This window comes from Corvus moneduloides, chromosome 2 (assembly GCF_009650955.1).
Source record: "Corvus moneduloides isolate bCorMon1 chromosome 2, bCorMon1.pri, whole genome shotgun sequence".
In the NCBI taxonomy this organism is placed as follows: Eukaryota; Metazoa; Chordata; class Aves; order Passeriformes; family Corvidae; genus Corvus; species Corvus moneduloides.
In genome coordinates, this window is record NC_045477.1 from 53,036,617 (window position 1) to 53,058,108 (window position 21,492).

The window sequence follows — 21,492 nt, forward strand, 5'->3', positions numbered from 1 at the left end:
AGAAAACGGGAGATGATATACATCCAGGATGAAGCTGGGATATGTTTTTAAGGCTGTTTACTTTGTGAAATTACTGTGGATAGGAAAACTGGAAAAGGGAGGAAAAACGAAGGTAAACAATGTGTCTGTTAAGTGGAATAGCTCTTAACCTACTTTGCTTTTTGCTCTTCATTCTTATGAACAGTGGAACTTCAGTATTAAGATAAAGACTGTTCACATTTCAGTTTAGATGAAATAAGATTGATTTTGTTTTAAATGCTAGATGTGAGGGAACTAAAATTAAGTATTCGCTCCTTTAGTTAGCTGGAAAACATTACCAAGAGTAGCTCCAGTTATATGTCATGTTCCAGTCTGGTTTTAGAAACAGGAATCTGTGAGAACATTCAAGTTAAAGTTTCATTATCTGTATTCACCTTTGTATGTTTGCACCAAAGTGAGAAATGCAAAGAATTTTCTGGCTTGTGCACAGGACTCAACTGAAACAAGTTTAATGAGATAACACATTTCATTTTGCACACAGCTTCACACATGCTGACACAAGTAGTTGAAAATGTAGGAGGCAAGAAAAAGAGCACAGTGCTGATATAACAATTGCTATCTAAAACCATACAAACTGATACTTGAAAAAAAGCCAAGTATAGCTAGAAGAATTCTAAATCTTAGGAAAAAAAGCTTTATTTCACTTACTGAGATGAGCAAAGTGCTCTCCATTGCTTAATGGGGATTTTATCGTCTCTTGTTAACTTCAGTGTAAGGTAGAGAAGCATTTATGGACGTTATTCCTCTTTCACCAGAACCAGCATTCTACTTTGGAAATGATGAATACTATGTTGATGAGAGTGCTGGCTACATTGAGGTGCGTGTCTGGAGGACTGGAACCGATCTGTCCAAAGCTGCCTCTGTTACAGTGAGGTCTCGCAAATCTGAGCCAGTAACTGCAGAGGGTGAGTTGCTGTTTTGCTCTAGTTTCAGACTGCTACTACACTGCACATGCTCGTACACATTGCTGGCATGTGCTGCTACTTTCACAAGTGCTAGTTCAGTGGGCCTTGGTACAGTTTCAACCACATAAGATGAAAATTGTATGTCTCTTGCTCTTAGCAGACCTTTTCTTCTGAGAAAACAAGCAGGTGGTTACAGAATTTCAAAGAAACAGGAGTAGGAGCAGCTATGAAGTACAGCACTAAGAGAAATGCCTTTAAATCCTCATACAAAGACTGCTGCAAAGACAGTTGATTGCTGCCTCAAGAGCATACTCTGGGCACAGTTAGGATGACTGGCAGCGTGCTGAGTTTGCTTCTCTCATTTTTACTGTAGGCAATGAGAAATTATTACCTAGTATCCTATTCAGGAACAGGATTGCTTCAGCTGTGTGGTTCTTGGATGCTTTGACAGAACCTTTGTCTGCAGAATCAAGTGTTAGCATACTCTCTTTTTTTTTTCACAAAACATATAATGTTTAAACTAAAATGTTGATATAGAGGCAGCATAAAAATTATCTTCTTTAGATGCTTATCCTGAGTGTAACTTTACTGTTATTTCAGGAATATCTAAACATAATATATATGTATCATATATACATAACATAATACAAATAACATATATGTATTTTTCTCATGAAAAAGAAAATTTTCAAGTCTGAAAAAATACATGATTGCTCCATTTCTGAACTTGCTTTTATGATCTGATGTATTTATCTAACCTTGAATATTTAAGTTATATTATTTCTGGTAAAAAATGTCTATCCTTACAGTAACAATCTTCATTCATTGTGCCAGGACCTCTAGGATTAAGAACAGGGAATGGCTCAGCTCTTGGGCTCTCTAGTCCATTGGTCACAGCATGAAAGCTCTGACATGGCTGGCTGCCTGTTAAACCATAAACCTGGTTCTTGGCCTTACACAGTGCAGCAATGGATCTGCTGCTCTGAGCTGTCAGTCCTGGAATCCTGCCTTAGAGGCTTAGCTCTAGGGGAGTACAGCAGTAGGGCCTTCAGGCAAATGCCCGTCTGATGATGGCCTTTAATCTGGCCAAATTTTGTCAAATTCACAGAATTCCAAACCTGATTTCAATTTCAATTGCAGTGTTTCCCTCAAAACTTTGTTTCAACACCTCTGCAGTTTATTCTCCCCAAAACTTAATGTTAAAACTTGAGTCCTTCCCTAAAGTCCTAGATACCCTTAATGCCTTGGTTCCAAGACGGTGTCATGTTGTAGTCAGTTTCTTGCTTTGTTTGCCTTCTTCTCATTGGCATGTTATGGATTGGTTTGCTTTGCTTAAAAGAAAACTAAACCAGATCAATCTTCCTTTAAGAGTAAGGTGCCAGACCTCACCTCATATGGTCTGAGCAGAATTTTATTTGTTTTCCATTCGTTCTGTCTGTCACCTCCTCTGAATAGCAGTTCTCCCTTATAATCAGCTCACTGGCCTTATCTCCTTTCCTTTTTACATTAATCTCAAAACTTCCATCTTTGTTACAGAATAATACGAAATTTCTTTCTAAAACACTTTGCTTTGTCTCCAGAGTGTCTCTCAAAGCTTTTTGCTTACTTTCATTTCTCATTTCAAGCAAATTTCATTAGTTTTTCTGGAATAGCTGTTGATTTACAACAGAACAGAATCAGCCTCATTTTGTGACTCAAATCATCATTAAACAAAAAATTAATTAATATTGACTTATTTTATTGTATAGTCCAACTTAAATGACCAAAAGATCATTTTGCTTTTCATGAATGCCAGAATTTGGCAAATACTAAATATATAAAGGAAAAATATTTACCTACAATTAACTGCCTAATGATAGATATTTTTATTTTTAATTACACGTAATGGTATTTTTCTCTCTTTTCCATTGGTAGCTGGAGTAGATTATGTAGGCATCAGTCGTAATTTGGATTTTTCCCCTGGAGTCAATATGCAGACATTTCGTGTGATAATTCTGGATGATCTTGGACAGCCAGTGTTAGAAGGAACTGAGAAGTTTGAGCTTGTGCTAAGGATGCCCATGAATGCTGCCCTTGGAGAACCCAGCAAGACCACCATCTTCATTAATGACTCAGTGTCTGATTGTGAGTGATTTTTTTTTTTTTTAAACTTTTTTCATGTTTTGGAGATGATGTGTTAAGTCATTTGCTGTCTGGCTGCTTATGTTCTGCATCTGGTGCAATGTAGCATAAATAAATGTGGAACTAGTGGAGAGAAGATATGATAACTTCTGCAGGTATACTTTACTTGTGCTTTCTATGTTTTTCTGCCCAGTGCCAAAGATGCAGTTTAAAGAACCTGTGTATGTAGCCAATGAAAATGATGGGCAGATTTCTGCCATGATATTCAGGAGCGGGGATATCCGATACACATCCACCGTGCGATGCTATACAAGGCAAGGTTCAGCTCAGGTAATGATGGACTTCGAAGAACGTCCTAATACTGACAGTTCCATCATCACATTCCTTCCTGGTAAGTTCTTGATCTTATTTTAGAAGCCTTTACTATACCATGTTTTCTTTTGTTTTGCTTTGCTTTCCTTTGCTTTGTTTTTTTTTGTTGTGTTTTAATTGTGTCTTCTCATAAAGTCATGCCAAAAAGATCCCTCTGGAAAATAAAGCTTTTGAGTGTTTTTTCATACACAAGGGGATGATGTTGCCTCTATTTTCTTCACTTCCTACTTAGAGGGATAATCAATAAGAACCAAAGGAGTATATCTTCATTTAGGTTCAGCCTGAGTGCCGGGATCTTTTTGATAGCAGAAACAAGTTCAGCATAACACAGTAGAAGCACAGATCTCCTGTACGAAAGGAAACTTCAGAAGTTCTGCTCTTTGATAAGCAGATTTCTGGTAAATACATTTGGCTTGCACTGAAATGAGTAATAGGTCTTTCAACAGGTATATAGCTCTCTAATTCCTGTTTGAATTTTTTCTCCCACCAAGGCTTTCCTAAGACCGCCCACCAATATCAGGTACTTAATTTCTCACATCAGAGATGAAATGCAAATAAATCAAATGTTACTATGTAGAAAGAATATTGCCTAATTATTTCTACTTGTGCAGAAGGCAGTTTGGTGTTCCAGTCTTTGAAGATTAAACACGTGGTATTTTTTACAAGCCTTAAACAAGTTCTGTCATCAGCATGAAATCCTTGGTATGCCCATATCACAGAAATTACAATCTTCGTATTTCTGTAGACACGTATCACAGTTCTCTTGAAAAAGTGAGTTGTTCACTCTTTCTTTATTTAGGGCTGGCCTCAGCTTTTAGTACTGTCATGTACACTACACCTTTGCTATTGCTTTTGTGCAATCAGGAAAGAGTCCAACTAGTAAGAATTAAGGGATCTGGGCCACTTAGGAAGTGACTTTTCTCTTATTTTGAGTGTTGCCCTACCATTTCTCTGCAAAGATAAGTAGCAAAGAAGTCTGCTAGAATTATATTTTGTCTCCATAAGCTTCTTAGGCATGTTTAATATGCAGCAGTTTCATTTCAGTTTTCACATTTCCCATGTAACAATAAGCAGGATGAGTGTTTTCTGTTTTTTTCTCCTCATAAGGGATAATTTATTTTCTATAGCGGGGGGAAAAGGCAACCTCAGAAAATGAATACAGCATTCTGGTCTGGTTCTTCATCTTGAAGAGTCTTGATCATATTTGCTTGTGTAATGATGAAATAATACAGTAAATTGACCTCATATCTCTGCTGCTGTGCTGTTCCTTCCATCTGGGGTGTAGGAGTCAGTCTCATGATGAAGGTCACGCTGGGTGCCAGACACTGCACACAACTCATAGGTCTTGCAGCTTGTGTAGAAGGCCTAAGACAAGGTGTTCAAGTTTCTGAACATCTAGTAAGTCAGGGCACATTCATTTGTGAGTGCAAAAATTGAGTTAGGTTTGCTACTCCAAAGTGGTTTTAAGGCAATATTCATTGCCAGTTGGAATCGGTGGGAGTTCAAAAGGCTTTAAAGTCAAATGGAATAATATAAGTGAAGGTCCACACAGTTGGACACTGTCCAATCAAAAGAGACTTGAAATGTAAAACTTCAGGACAAAATTACCATTAGTATTAGTGAAAGGTTTTATTGCTCTGCTTCCTTGTGCAAGTATTTATTTTTTAAGTGCGCTCTGTAGAAGAGGTCACTGAGAAGGAGCATTTTCTTCTTAGGTAAAACAAAAGGAATGTACATGTAAAGTGGATATACCAAATAGAAACTTGTCTTACAGAAGTCCCAAAATTGGGGATTCCACTTTAACGAGTTTCCATAGAAAGGTAATGATTGCTAATTCTGCTTTCACTACTGTCGTTGCTCATTAACTTGTGTGGTGTCAAGGTGGATGTCTTGGCCCACAGGAGCAGCCTGTGGTGCCTTGGGCTTGGAGAGAAGTGCTGTATTAGAGCAAAGCACACCTAAGTTCTGCCTGATACTACCTTCAGAATGATTGCAGGTGAAACTGAGAAGCCTTGCACACTGGTGCTTATGGATGATACTTTCCATGAGGAGGAGGAAGAACTACGCCTGGTTCTTGGCACTCCAAGAAGTGATTCTTCCTTTGGTGCCTCTATTGGCGAGCAAAACGAGACGCTGATAAAGATTCGGGATGATGCAGACAGTAAGAGAGTATTTTGTTGTTACTGGCTTTTGGAAGCCCATTTGCATGCTCTAAAACCTTTTTTTTTTCTTCGATTTACAGAGGCTATTATTAAGTTTGGTGAGACCAAATTTAGTGTGAGTGAACCGAAGGACACAAGGCAAGTAGCAGTTGTGAAAATCCCAGTGCTTCGTCTGGGAGACACTTCCAAAGTTTCTGTTGTGAGAGTTCATACAAAGGATGGATCTGCTACTTCTGGAGAGGACTATCACCCTATATCAGAAGGTAGGATCATACTTATCACATCCAACTATTTATTTTCATTCATGACTGTAACATAATATTTGAAAAATGAAATAACTTTGTGATTAGAATACTTTGCAACCACATCCCAAAATGCATTTTGTAATTCAAATTCAATGTGGACAAATTCCCTGTGGTATACAACAGTCAATTGCTCCTGGAATACTAGTTATCAGTGAAGATATTTACAAAAGAATTGTGACTCCTTTGAAAACATCTTTAGCTCAAGTAATTGTGGAAGATGTGTGAGTTAAACCTTAGTTCTACTTGCAGAGTGTAATAATATTTCTCTGAAGAAACATCTACTTATAGGATATGATTGTGTGGTTGTTTCTTGAGCAGTTCATTAAGATAATGGCTTTTTCTCTATGTAAGAATTAATGTATATTTCTTTTTATTTTTCTATGTTCATAATAATAAAACTTTCCTTCTGTATTTCTGAATTCACTACTAATGAATGAGAAGTTGTGCAATAGAATGAGAAATTTCTTAGCCGATAAACTTCTTTCCATTAATAGCCCACCTACATGGCTTAGGCAATGACTAATGGAGTTTGTAGCATTAAATTTTTTTTTTTCCTTTAAAGTTTATGATAATACATGATACTACTCTGTGTTTTAAGATTAATCATTCATTGCTGGAGTGTTTTGGATAAACTATTTTAGCATACAGTCCAGCTGGAAGATATGACTTACTTTTGAACATCCAGCAACAACATTGGGTTATCTTCAAATTCCATAGGAGTGGTATTTGCTGCTAGTAATGTCTGAGGCAATTTGTTAGTCACAAGAAAATCACCAACCCAGAGCTTGCTAATTTCAGTCACTTTGCTCCTGCATTTTAGAGTTTCACTCTTTCCCCACAGGAACTTCAAGTGTCAGCTGGTACTTAGCCTATGCACATTACCTGTAGGCATTGTCGTGCTTACATTCTCCCTGCTGTGCACCAACAGCACATGGGAGCAAAGTTTTCAAGGGAAACATGCTACTACAGAACAAGAGGCTCTCAGCTTCTGCCCAGAAGCCTTTGAGAAAGGTCTGTGATGTGCAGAATTTCCCCACAGGTTTCAGAATACCTGTGAGTTTAGGGAACCTGCCTATTCAGCCATGGGTACAAAACTCGCATCCTTAATTGAGTTTTCTGAAGGAAGTGTGACAAACTGAAAATCAATAAAATTCTTAGCTATCACACAACTAAGAGTTTATATGTTTATTACCACAAAGAGTACTTCCCTGGCTTAATAACACTTAGGATTGGAAGGATCATTAGATCACTTAATCAGACTCACTGTGGATTGCAAGATTCTCCCAGTTTTCCCAAATTACTTCTGTATTGATCCAAAAAGGTTTGGTTAGAGAAAATATATCTTTAGAAAGAACATCCAGTCCTGGTTTGAAGGCATTGGAGACAAAGAGTGTTTCTTAGCATGTTGCTTCGCTGATCAGTGTCTATCACGTAACTGTGCCTTATTTCCCATATACACTTCAGCTTTAATGCACTACTGCTTTTTGTGTCTGTCCCTTTGGAGTGCATAGCTCTTTATCACCTGGTATGTATTGATTATGGTGGTGTTTCAATATACCAATGAGAACATCACTCTCTGCAAGTTCTTCCAGTCCTAAGTTTCTGTTGGTTATTTCTGTACCATCTTCAAAGTGAATTTGATGTTCTTTAAAAATAAAAATATTAGAAATGCATCTATTATTTTAGTTATTATCACTCTCACCCTTTCCAGACACGAAGTTTAAATCGTTTCTCTACTTTTTGTTTCTTTAGTAGTTAATTCAGTCAGGAATTGTAGTACTCTCTTACTCAGTCAGTGTAAGAGTTGGTCTTAGCTGGACAGCAAATGCCCACCAAAGCTGCTCTATGACTCCCCCTCCTAAGCTACAGAGGAGAGAGAAAATATGATGGAAGAGTCATGGGTTGAGATAAGAACAGGGAGAGATCACTCACCAATTATCAGCACAGGGAAAACAGACTCAGCTTGGGAAAATTAGTTTAATTTATTACCAATCAAACCATAGCACAGTGATGGGAAATAAGACTAGATCTTAGAACACATTCCTCCCACCCCTCCCTTCTTCCTGGGTTTAGCTTTACTCCCAAATTCCTTACCTCTGACTGGCTCAAGGAAATGGGGGTTGCAATCTGTTTATCACACGTTATTTCTGATGCTTCTTCCTCCTCACACTCTTACCTGCTCCAGCATGAGATCCCACCCACAGGAAACAGTCCTTCCCTATGGGTTCTTCATTAACTGCTCTTGTATGGCTCCCTCATGGGGTCACAAGTCCTGCCAGCAAACCAGCTCCACTGTTGCCTCCTCTCTTCATGGGGTCACAGGTCCTCCCAGGAGCCTGCTCCAGTGCAGGCTTCCCCCAGAGTCACAGCCTCCTTTGAGCATCCACCTGCTTGATCATGAGTCCTCCCTGGCTGCAGGTGGATCTCTGCTCCACCATGGACCTCCATGGGCTGCAGGGGCTGCATCACCAGGGTCTGCACCAGGGGCTGCAGGGGAATCTCTGCTCTGGTGCCTGGAGCACCTCCTGCCCCTCCTTCTCCACTGGCCTTGGTGTCTGCAGAGGCCATGTTCTCACTCCTCTTTCCCAGCTGCTGTGGTGCGATGTGGCTTTTGTCGAGGTGGACATAACAGCACACTCTTGTAGTAATCCAAAATCGAGAGAGATTTTTTATTTTCTCTACTGCTATTCCTAGACCTTTTCGCTGTTGCTGTGGCCTATTAAGATTGGCTGCTTAGCAAACAATGACCACTCAAGGAGTAAAACAATTAGCTCTACAAGCAAAGGTATAGTTGCTACATATTATCCACAAGTTCTTCCTTGTACACTCTTAATGTCTCATAACAAGAACATCCTCTCCTTGTGTCCAGAACATCTTCTCTCATTGATTATCTTCTTGGCCTTCTCTGCGGGTTTCACTGAAGCTGCAAAATTTCCACTGTAAAATTCTCACGGGTAAATTCTGACCAATTTCAGGTCTGACTCTGTGAGGCCCCCAGACCAGCTGTCAGCCTCATCAGTGCAGCAGTTTTTTCCCTTCTTTAATCTGTTATCCCAGAGGCACAATCATTGTCACTCCTGGGCTTGGCCTTGACCAGCCATGGGTCCATCTTGGAGCCAGCTGGCATTGCCTCTGTCAGATATGGGGGAAGCTTCTGGCAGCTGCTCGCAGAATCCACCCCTGTATCCCCCCGCTACCAAAGCCTTGCCACGCAGACCAAATAGACTCCATTAAGATTGAACTTTTTATCACCATGACCTATGAGGTTTTTTCACAATGATTTTCAAAATACAGTACTCTTGTGTAGTACAGATTTGTTCCTTATTTTTTGTATATACCATTGTATTTATTACATTTTGTTGGAAAAAGACCTGACAATACTATTTATTTAGAATTCTTCAGTCTTTTGGTCATTCACATATGTTACTAACATTTACGTAATTAGTCACAGATAATTTTCAAAACATTAAGTTCCATTAGACTAAATCTTGATCTTTGCAAATCTCTTGATGTTAATGTCTTATTTTCAGTGATTTCCACGTGTATCCACTGCTATTCATTATTATTATTTGTAGCATCAAATAGGTTAAACTAAATTTCCAAACATCTCTAATTCAAAAAGGTTGAGTGTTAACTGCCATCTCTCATGTCTGGGCCTAGAATCACAGCTTTTTTTGAACAATAAATTTAAGTGTCTCATTATTTTTCAGAAATTGAGTTTAAGGAGGGTGAAACGCAGCACTTTGTGGAGATCGAAGTTCTCTTCGATGGAGTAAGGGAGATGAGAGAAGCCTTCACTGTTCACCTGAAGCCTGATGAGAACATGGTTGCAGAAATACAGGTAACAAGCTCATGCATAGTCCTGAACAACAAAATCTGATAAACAGACTTCTTATTTACTTTCTGGTTCATCGTTTTACTCTTCTGTTAAGATTTATTCACACCATCTCGGCTTGTATATTAGAAGACAGAAAGGGTCATCCCAGCTGTCACAGTAACACCTACACAAAACAGTTTGTCATTAAGGCAATAATGTTGATGGGGCCATAAGGTCAATGAAAGGCTGAAGCCTTCAGGATATCGTTCTAGACATATTCTCCTCATATAATCAGTCTTAGAAGCTGATGTCCTCTTGGAAACACTCTCTGGCAATACAATATAATCCGTATGCTGTAAAAAGAGTAATTTCGGGTGAGATACGACTTCTGCTGTCAAAACCATGTTAACATTATTCTTATTGTGTAAGATGAAATAGCCACACATTCTTGTTATTTAGCATTATATTTTAATTTAAACAGTATATTCCTCTCATTTGGCATAAAATGTTCTTGAAACTCCCTGTCTGCATCATCAGTGTCACACCATGTATCATCTGACTCCAGACAGCCAGACAGGAGACACAGCCTTTGCAGATGACAAACACCCCATTTCCACCAGACATTAAAGCATACAGTGCTCTTAGAGGGTTCTACCAGAATACTGAAGTGATAACAAAAAAGCCGGGAGACAAGGTTAAAGGTCTGGGATCTTCACTGTTCTGAAAAGAAAAATTTCATTTTAGCTCTTCCTTTTGCACTCTGCAGTGTACTTTTGGTGCCTCAACCCTTTCTCAATAGCTCATCCAGTTGAGGTTTTAGAACTTCTTTTGGAACGATGTTTCAAAGGCTAGACATATTCTGATCAAGGTCCAGCTTGAATCCCCTTGTTTATTTAAATTTTCACAGGGAGCTGTTTCTGTCCTTTTCATTGCCAGGCAGCCAAGGCCATTGTTTACATCGAAGAAATGAACAGCATGGCAGATGTCACCTTTCCCTCTGTCCCTCAAGTTGCATCTCTGTTAATATATGATGATACTTCTAAAGCCAAAGACAGAACCAGTCCCATTGCTGGTTATCCTGTCATCTGTATCACAGTGAGTATCTCTGTGGAAAAATGGAACAAAATCAGTATATGGGTTTTGTTCAGTGGATTTTAGGCACCCAGTATCAATCCATATGGTGGTGAGTCACACGTATTAGTCACACATATTAGTTCAAGCTAGAATTATCCTTAGAGCTAATCTAATTTGTCTGCATAATGAATCCATTTTCAGGAGGACAAAAAGCATAGAAAGATGTTTCACTTGTTCCTCACTAAGAACAGTTTGATATTGATACTCACACTGTGTTTGTGATTGCATGACCTTACTATTTCCTGCATTATCCTGCCTTAATTTGCAGAGTTTAAATCACTGGAGATAACAGATGAGCCATTGTTTTCAATGAGTACCGCAGACTGAAAAATGAGTGCTGAAGGAATACAGGCTTCTTTCTTTTTTTTTTCACTAGTAGTTTTGCAACTGAAAAGTTTACATAAATATTCATATACCTTGAAGAATGTTTTTGTCCATCTTCAATTTGTTTTTCACACATTCCTTTTTCACAGGAATGTCACAAGTTGAATGGTTCTTCTAAATCAAAAAAAAAGATCAAAGAAAATAAATCTTGAAACGCAGAGTATATTTGCAGAATTAGATCAAAGGGAGAAGTTCAAATTAAAGTAGTACATGGGAGTGTAGTTTGTGTCTTCATAACTATGCCATGCTTTCACCTATAAATCAATTTAAAATAATTTTTTTTTATTTCAATAAGCGTAATTAGATACACCTTTTAATCCACCCTAACAGTGCTAAAAACATCACTGTCAAAATAGGGTGATTTCTTATGAGATTTACTGGGATTGTCAGTTCCATGTTGTTGAGTTTTGTGACTCTTGATGACTTAGAATTCCTTTGCCGTGAATCAAATAAATCCTTAACACATCTGCCTTGTTCTGCAGGCTTGTAATCCTAAGTATGAAGACTTTGACAAGACTGGCTCTATATGTGCCAGTGAGAACATCAATAATACTCTGACACAGTACAGGTGGCTTGTGAGTGCCCCCACTGGCCCCGATGGTGTGACCAGCCCCATGAAGGAGGTTGACTTTGACACCTTCTTCACTTCCTCTAAGATGATTACACTCGACTCCATTTACTTTCAAGCCGGTTCTCGTGTCCAGTGTGCAGCTCGTGCTGTGAATTCAGATGGGAATGAGGGTCTTGAGCTTATGAGCCCTATTGTCACTATAAGCACGTCAGAAGGTAAGACATCATCACCTGTTGCGAAATTCACAGGTCTCTTTTGGATCCCAAATTCAGTCCTAACAAAAGCTGGTTACATGGTCAGGCATTTTAACATTACAGTCTCAGCTTTTCTTCTGTTGTTCGTAGAGGTGATGCAAAACTTAACACAGCAAAGCATTGTATAAAGAAAATGTTTTTCCTCTCTCCTGCTTCTCCACATCTTTAAATAATCCACATGGCAAACTTGTATGTTCATGAGAACAATATATAACATGCAATGGAATTAGTGAAACCTGGTTTCTGCTGGCTTTTGAATTTAACTGTAGAAATGATGCAGTACAGTCTCAGCTCTACTAGACATTGAAGAATCCACATGGGAGTGACATATGAAAGCCTAGCCAGAAGAAAAACCTCATTTGGAATTCAGGCCTCACTGAATGCCTTAGAATTGTTGTCCTTCTTGACTAAAGACTAAAGCAACTGGTGTCCAATAACAGAGCATGGACAAAATTTTTCCCTGGTCAAAGCAGTTATAATTACTCATCCTTCTTCTGTCTCTGATACTTCCTTTGTATCCCCTCTGATCCTTTGGCACCTAACCAATGCTGAACTGGTGCTGCATTCTCTCAGCCAGCAGAGTTAATGTAGTCTACCTCCTTTGCCCAGCCAGCTCCTGAAACTTACACTGAATATCATTATGAAGCAGAGGTGAAGCACTGACATGCACACGAGTGCAGTCTGACAGCACAGGCTATTTTGTTAGAGAAATCACAGATACTTTTGTTTATTGTATAATATGGAGAATGTGTAATTATCAGCAAACAAGGTCAATTGCAAAACACTGTCTTTTATTACCCTTCTGCAGCCTTTTGGCTCTTTGTGTCATTTTTGCTGCTTTTGTAGCTACACTAACTCTTGAAGTTTGTGTGAGATAAATGCCATGATTTTTCATTTGCAATATTGTTTTCATTTTCTAGGCCTTTTCAAATAAATATTTTGGTTAAAACATATTTTCGACTAATTTGGGCTTTAAGAACTTTGAGGAATGGAATTTCTCTTTACCCCTGTCCTTTATTCCACATTTTGACTGTAGACTCAAGTCATCTTTGCACTAATCAGGAATCCTACACCCTAAAGAGGACTCTGCCTAAGGGTGTTGTCTATGAGGTGCTCTGTAGTGTGTGTTAAAGACAGACAAACTTGTGCTGTGTGAGCTGGTTTTGTTATATGAAACAGACTGGCTTTGTTCGTGTTGTAATGAATTATTTGGATTACACTTGACAAATTAGCAGAGCTAATTAGCTCAGGCTCAGGACTGAGTTATCATGCATAAATTACTTCCAGTACCTGAGCTAACTTCTGATGTGGAAGGAAAAAAGTGCAATGAGCAAAGCAACCTGCCAAAATCCTGATTATTTTCCACTTTGAGGATGCCTGACCTCCAGTGCATAGACCAAATTCTCCAAAGGAAGACAGATTGTGAAAAAAATTGCATTTAGTCTCTTTAGCAATGTTATTTGCATTTGAGAAAAAAAACCTGAAATCACCAACCAAACCAACCAACCAACCAACCAAAAAAAAGCTATCATGTGCAGAAAAGACATTTTGTTCCCTCTTGACAGAAGTTTCCCACTTGGAGATACTGAGCAAGATGAGGTCCACCAGAGCCAATAAGCACTCCAAGAGGAAGGCCCTGTGTCCTGTTTTCTTGAAATCCCTCAGGAATGGGCAAAGAGAATAGTTTTGATTTTCCATAGCTGCTTGTTTCTTACTTAGACTACCTTGTGATCCTTTGGCCATCACATGACAAAGTGGCCAGAATGCACACACTTCTGCATTGAACTATGCAACTAGAATTTGATCATATGATTACAAACCTAATTTTCTGGTCCTACAAACTGGGACTAATACTGGAACACATTGAACTAACACTGGAAAGGATTACCAAAATAAGTTGCGCATTCTCCTTGGAGAAACTCAAAATTCAAATTAACAAGGCCTTAAGCAACTCGATCCAGCTTTGAAGCTGGCTCTATTCTAAGCATAGTATTTCTACATTTCCTTTGACACAATTTTTCTAATTACATTTTTGTTACTAATGGATCAGGAGGCTCATAAAGTTCTGTGAAGGCATATCACAGAATGCCAATCCAGTGCCAAAACCAACTGAACACTGGCCAGGTATCTTCCGTAAAACTTAGGGTGGTGGAAGGAGTTAAAACATATGCCTCTGAAGACCTCTGTAAGAACGTATGGAACTTGGCACTGACTTTGCAAGTAAGGTTGACACATACAACTGGAAAGGCACAGATGCAATATCATCACCATGTTCTGAAAATGTGATCCTGTTGATCAAGGAATGATTTTTGTTTGAATCCTCTTTTGCATAAACTCCTGTCGAAACCTCTGGAAAATGCTTCTCAAAGTGTTTACTATTCATTCAAGAAAATTCTCGTTGTTCTGGATACCTGTACAGTGGAAGAAAAGTACATCTAAAGTAGTGCAAGGAAAAAAGTACAGATTGTTTCCTATGGACTTAAAGTAAGGTTGCTTTCTCTTTTTTCCATTAGGTCTTTGTCAGCCTCGTATATCAGGAGTAGTTGGAGCAGAACCATTCTCTGCCAAACTGCGCTACACTGGCCCAGAAGATCCTGACTATGCCAATCTCATCAAACTGACAGTCACAATGCCACATATTGATGGTATGAGAAAATCAGCTGTGGAGTTAAGAAAACTTATACAGTATGCTGTTATTTGAGCTACTTTATTGGTCATATTATTTTAAATAGACAAAATAATAATATAATCTTTTAATGGTGGGACCAAAGAAAAGTGTTATGAATGAAAAAGTGCAGTTTGCAACAAGGTGCATGAGTTACTGTACTGATACAGAGTCTCTGATGTGAAGAAAAGCGCTTTCAGATTAATTGCATAAATTACATAAGTTGGGTTAGACCTAAGCTTTGTAAAACTCCTTTGAAGTGCTTAGAAATACACCATTTAATTACTAGGTGCTTGTGAAAAAATCACACAATTTTTTCATTTAATAATATTTTGTAATATTAATATGCTGTATATTAATATATTAATATGTTTGGAAATATTTTATTTGTCTTTTCATAGTATACAGACAATTATTGTGGGTAAAATTCTCATACGTACTTAACATATCAACTTTCTTTGAATTCTAAAGTACAGTAACTGTTGTAAGTACAAAATACAAAAGCATTGTATAACAGGCTTAATGTCTGACAAATTTTGGCTAAATTAAGCAGTTCTGACAACTGACATTTAGTGATAGTGCTATAAATTAATGTTTTAGGCATGCTGCCTGTTATTTCTACAAGAGAGCTCTCCAACTTTGAGCTGACACTTAGCCCTGATGGAACTAGAGTTGGAAACCATAAATGCTCCAACCTGTTGGATTACACAGAAGTGAAGACCCACCATGGTTTTTTAACTGATGCTACCAAGAATCTAGATGTGATTGGAGAGACCGTTCCCTACCAGTACAGCCCAACAATTAGAGGCTTCAATACCTTGCGCTTCTACCGCAACCTGAATCTGGAAGCCTGTTTGTGGGAGTTTATTAGCTACTATGACATGTCTGAGCTCCTCACAGATTGTGGAGGCACCATTGGGACAGATGGACAGGTATGAAACTGGTTCTTGGTTTTGTAGTGTGTTCTTATACTATTTCCCTTATAATTAATCTGTGGTAGTAGAAATAAGAGAATAATTTGGTTTGAATTAAATTTGCTATGATTTTCTCCCACTACAGGGGTATTTTGGGACAAACCAATCCCACTTTTACTGTATAGTGAACCAGCTTAGTCTTTTCTTAAAATGAAAGCCTTCTGAAGAATTGCTTTTAGCACATAGGTAGCCCTGGGTTCTTTAATATTAGTTGTGGTATGTCTTAAAAAGCAGTTTTAAAACATTGTGAAAAGACTTCTTACTAATAGCAGTGGACTGCAGTCCTACCAGCAGCTTGGCTTTGCTGATCTCTTGTTCACTGGGTAACGTGACCCATCAGTGCAGACAGCACAGTGGTCTTGCATTACCCAGCAGAAAATAACTTGTTCAGAAAGCAAAAGAAGCTGCCAGTATGGAATGGCTAAAGAACAGAGCTGTGAAACTGGTTGGGGAGTTAAAAGCAAGAGATTGGAGAGACCTTCAGGTGTAGTTTGGAAAATGATTTCTAGAAATCCATTGTAATGTGGAAGCAAAAGGGTACAGCATTTCTTCTGGAGCAGTGACAGTGAAATTAATCCCTGTCTCTTCCCTGTATAATTACTGTATAAACCTGTCTGATCCCACTCAGGCTCTGGAGTACAGTGGCTGTAACTATGAAGTTTATGTACATAAAAATATATTTGGGGAACAATGCTGCAGGCTGGAAGAAGGACTCAGAGAAGTCTATCCACAGCTAACTCACTTTCCTACACTAGGAACACACAAGCATTCCTTGTTGAACCACTGTGAAAAGAATGAGCCTGCTTTGTGAAATGGCCTTAATTTCTCTGCTCTTTTGACATTTTGCCAGGGATCCATCTTCTGTGAGACCTCAGTAGACTTATTTGCACAAATTCTTATTTTGTTAGTCCCAAATGGCATAAAGGTGATGTGGTAAGTGCGTCGTTGCCCACAGAAACATATAGGCATGTGCAATGAAAGACCTAATTTACTACTAAAAGTGTAGTCACCAATGGACGCAGATATCTAATCAGCTAAACTGGTTTTTTTTGTTGTTTTGATTTTGTTATAATTACATGCCTAAAGTCCACCTTACTCTGTGAGTGTTCACAGGTAATCACACAGTCAGTTTGCTTGACAGGAAATTGTACCAGGAGCTCTTCAGCACTTGGCTAACTTCCCAACATTCTGCCCCTCTTAACTAGAGATCACATGCTCTAAATCAGAAGATGAGAACAAAACGAAGCTACTGCCCTTCTCAGATACAGAGGCCTTGATGGATATGTCATTTCAGTGCTTCGTTATCAGTTCTGGTTCCTTGTCTGTTCCAGAGACCAGTTCAAGCTCTCTGCCTTGATGTTGGAAGCTCACTGTCCAGGATCTGCTTAGGCTTGGCCTCTTCTGAAAGCAGATCCTCCTACAGGTGCATTCCACTAGATCTATGAACCTGTCAGAGGGAAAGGGCCGGCATCCAAGCGTGGGATGTAAACCTTACACATTCCCACAAGATAAAACTGACAGCAGTCTTCACTGTTCTTAGAATGATTTAATTTCTTCATTTCTTTGACTCATCATTCCTTTGACTATCTCCTTATGCCCAGGCAATATGCTTATTGCATATATTCTTATTTCCCTTGCAACACAGCCATAAGCACATAAGCACACAGAAATTGAAGCATCTGTAACTATGCAAGCCACTTCTCCCTCGGTGAAAAGGAAGGAAGACCTGGTATGCATCTTTTCTATTTTAAATACTTCTGTGTCCTTTAGAGAAAAGGCTGAATAGCTGCACTAGACAAATGTGTATCTAAATAAAAACTATTTATGTCTGTGTGAATATAAACAGAGGAGGAAATAAGTACCATTCCAATATTTCAGTAAATTGGAAGAAGCTGTATATTCAGTTTTGGAGGACATGCATAAGTGGCAATGTGGCCAGAGAAGAGAGCTGTACTTTCCTTAGGCTTCAGAAGTATTATGTACTTTTTGTTAGCTCTCTCGTTTACAAGGAGAGAGGGATGAACATGAGCTGTGAGAGCCATGAAACTGCAGCTGAAGTCATCCTTTAGTGCCTTCTGGGTTATGGATAAAAGGTTACAGTGTGTTCAGTGAAATATCAAGCTGAATTACTTCTAGCGGTGAAGCATTGCCCCACAGCTGGTATGCGCTTCACTGCCCTCCCTGTTTTCCCCACCTCCATTTAATTCTTCTCCAGGTTTGGTCTTTATCTTCACATGACCCCCTCCAGCTGAGAGGGGAGGCAGTCAGTGCCCTATCTCTGTGGTTGTCACCATTGTTGTTTTTTTCTCCTTCAGTGAACAATTAATAATCCTCTTCTGTGAGAGGAAAGCTGGCAGCTATGGTTTTCACCATTTTTTTTAGCAGACAAAGGAAGCTTAAATTCTATTATACAGACAGAACAGATAAATAACAAAAACACTCTTACCACATCCTGCTACCACTGCAAATTTAATATCTTGAATTTACCAGGTACTTTGGCTAGATCTTTAGGTTCACACTTTTGTTTCTTGATTCTAGTTCTCCAGTACCTGTATGGTCAAACAAAGACAGCCATGTTGATTCAGACAGAGAGATTTCACAAAAAGAACTGGCAATGTCTTAAATTATGTGGACCTTCACTTTATGAGAGCTCCTGCTATGGTAGGGGAAGAAGATGAACTTTAGTAAGCAAGAAGTGAGGTGGGAGACCTCCAGCTGGTGTAGTTCTTCTGGCACAGCTCCTAGTGTTTGCTGAAGGCTGCAGCTGTCTTAGCCAGTTCCCATGAACTCATGAACTGTCATAATACATACAGAGAAGGTCTTCGTTTTCTTTTTTTTTTTTTTTTCCCTTTGAGGCCTTTTGATTGTGACCCACTCTCTTTCTCAATTATTCTGTGCATGAGCAAACCCTGTGTGAGCTAGATGCAGCCTTCCTTTCAGTGTACAGCTTGACGGTTTGTTCCTGGGGTCTGCCCATAGCTGAGAAACCAGGCATTTATGTATCTAAACATGGACTAGATGTGCAGTTTAAAGAACTTCTATTTAAAAATAAAGACCTGTTCCTCTCTAAATTTAGCTAATTAGTTTGGATTAGAGATCTGTCCTTGTTAAAGTTAAGGTCAGCTTTGATGATTAGCAGTTTTCTTCAGGTCAACCTGCAGTCAAAGTCTGAAATTCAGTGTCTGCATTTGGATATGTATAGGCCTTAAAAAGGGGGAACTCACCTACTTGAGGGCAGTCTTCCAGTATTTTCAAGTAGCTAATAAAGGCTGGACTTTACTTCATGGGGACATTGTGAGAGTCAAGTACTACAGACATCTCACATTCTCGAAACACAGGTTCTAAAACAATGACAAATATTCATGAAAGGAAGTGCAAAAAATGAGACAGTGAAAACCGAGACAGTGAAAACCAAACCAGTGACCATACTTCAATAAAGTGTATATTGAAGTGTTGGCCTACACTTATTTGATAGAGTGTGAAGTATCATTTCATCTCATTTCCTACTGTTATAACAGTTTGCTATATCCAGGCCGTTTGGCATATGAAGGCTTCTGTGTGGTTCTGGCCAAGTATTTTTATATGGATGTTGCTTTCCGTAGTTACAGTCCATTTCCAGACTTGGAATAGGGAAGCAAGGAAATTACCATTCATGCTAATTTTATTAACAACAGCTTGTTAATCAAGTCTTTTACAGGAATAAGAAGTTGAAGAACATATATTAAAATACTTGAATGTGTAGATTTATACCTTGAAACTATGGTAATTGAGTATAGCTGAGCAGTTCACTTTTTTCTCTTCAAAAACTAGTTATTTTTGGCCCAAACTGAAAATGTCTTTCTTCCAAAATGTTCAGTTCACATTTATGCTACACATGTTATGGCACTGAGCATTTCAAAATCCCATCTGCAGATTTTAAAATCACTAATGTACTGCTGCACCTTATACGAGGCAGCTTGCAGAAGGTTTTTATTACACAGAAACAGTATATTTCCAGCTTTACTGGATCTAGTTTTACCAAAATCATACTTTAAGATGAAAACTCACCTATTCTGAAAATCTCACTGGATATTGTAAAATGCAAACAGACAGAAATGTCTGTTTTCAGATTTTTGTATTCACTTTAGCCACCCAGTCAAGTTTAAGAAAACTCTACAACACATGTTCCCTTGATATGGAACCTCACTAAAAGACAAACATTTTTTCTCTAGCTGCAAACATGCGCTTTTAGTAAGCTGTGAAGAAAAAAAATACTATAAAGTGAATGCACCAGCTGCGTAATAAGGTCAGAGGTTAAATTTTTTCAAGGGACTGGCGTTTCAAGGCTGTATTGCATTCTCTTCTCCATTCAGACTTCTTTAAACAAACCTGCTTTGCATTTCACCTGTGACCTACCTGTCTGGGTGTCTTCTTGGGGCCAAATCTTAGTTTTGCCATACTGACATTGTGTAAACAGTTAATTGATAACATTGTTAAGCTCATGTGACTCAAATTCACAGACATAGCAAGTAAATGAAATAGAAAATGAGACAGGGTAATTTGGAAAATAAAAAGACAATTTTGACATAAAGTCTGTTTCATTGAGATACATAAAATAAAACATGAACATGTGTTATTTCTAATGTCTGATTCTGATTTTATCAGTACTATCACTGTACACACACACTCTGACTAGTTCTGCCCTCTGGAAATGTAAGGCAGCTAAATAAAGCACACTATAAATGTAGAACAGAGTCCATGCCCCAAACCCTTTACTGAAAATATTTTTTATTGTAGATATTCTAAATTGTTATGTGATGGATGCTCAAAATAATTGTGTTTTTTACTTAATGAAGTTTGACAGATTGCATCTGAAAGGGGAAGAAAAGAAAAACACTTACAGAAAGTCCCTTTAATACTTTCTAAGTCTTAAATGGGAATTGTCAGTATTCTAAAACAGACCTTATGCTCTGTGATAATTTATCTTACCAAAAAAAAAAAGTATGAAGCTCTACTTCTTAGACCAAGGTCCAGTATAAATCATGTTCTTCTCTCACACACGTGAATTTTGAGGTACACTGATGATTTTTTTTCTAAATTTTTCCATATGTTATCTGTAAGAGTCTGTTCACTGCTTGGAACAATTTCTGTCTTCTGTCTTCTCAGGTTCTCCAGACCTGGCATTGTTATGGAGTATTAGACACAATTTCCCCAGTTCATCTGGGGTGTAGCTGTAGTCTGTATTTCTCTCCTGGTATCAGAAGACTAAAATTCACACCCACTTATTATTGTTTAAAATCAGTGTTACCAAATGTAATTTTGTCAGTGCAATTGGTAAAATCTCCTGTGCATAGGATGCATGGATACATAATGCACCTGTCCTGTCCCTCCACAGCAGCTAAGCTGATCCTACACTTACACAGCTCTAAGTTACCCTTTTGGTTTCATCAGTGTCACATTGAGATATAAAATGAACAGCTGGCTACTCTCAATAGGCTTTGCATGCAGTGCTGGAAAAGAAAGATAACTCAATGGAAAGAATGTTTTCTGGTGTTTGTCTAAACAGCATTATTAGGAGGGCTGGAGAAGTCAGACTCCTCCATCTGTGTAACACATTCCATCTATTCATTTGGGGGGCGGGGAGGTGTCTGCTCACTTTGCTTTCCTCTGCAGTTGACTTCCTCTTTATTTTATTTTCACTCTATCAAAAAGATCCTTTCATACAGCATGTCTTCAGATTTTTCTCTTCTGCCTACAGAAGACTAGATTCCCCCTTGTAGGAATGAGAGGCTCTTAAGAGTTTTCATTTA

The 21,492-nt window shown here is 38.5% G+C and overlaps 1 protein-coding gene across 1 annotated transcript in view; it reads left to right on the top strand.

The window, feature by feature from the left end:
- The window catches only part of FREM2 (FRAS1 related extracellular matrix 2), a 119,371-nt gene that overhangs the window by 81,234 nt on the left and 16,645 nt on the right, over positions 1-21,492 (top strand). Inside the window, exons 7-16 of the mRNA XM_032099647.1 lie at positions 795-944; positions 2,859-3,068; positions 3,259-3,456; positions 5,434-5,598; positions 5,680-5,862; positions 9,615-9,745; positions 10,658-10,816; positions 11,722-12,025; positions 14,578-14,709; positions 15,330-15,661. Of these exons, the coding sequence (XP_031955538.1) occupies positions 795-944; positions 2,859-3,068; positions 3,259-3,456; positions 5,434-5,598; positions 5,680-5,862; positions 9,615-9,745; positions 10,658-10,816; positions 11,722-12,025; positions 14,578-14,709; positions 15,330-15,661 (1,964 nt within the window). The remainder of the gene's footprint in view (positions 1-794; positions 945-2,858; positions 3,069-3,258; positions 3,457-5,433; positions 5,599-5,679; positions 5,863-9,614; positions 9,746-10,657; positions 10,817-11,721; positions 12,026-14,577; positions 14,710-15,329; positions 15,662-21,492) is intronic.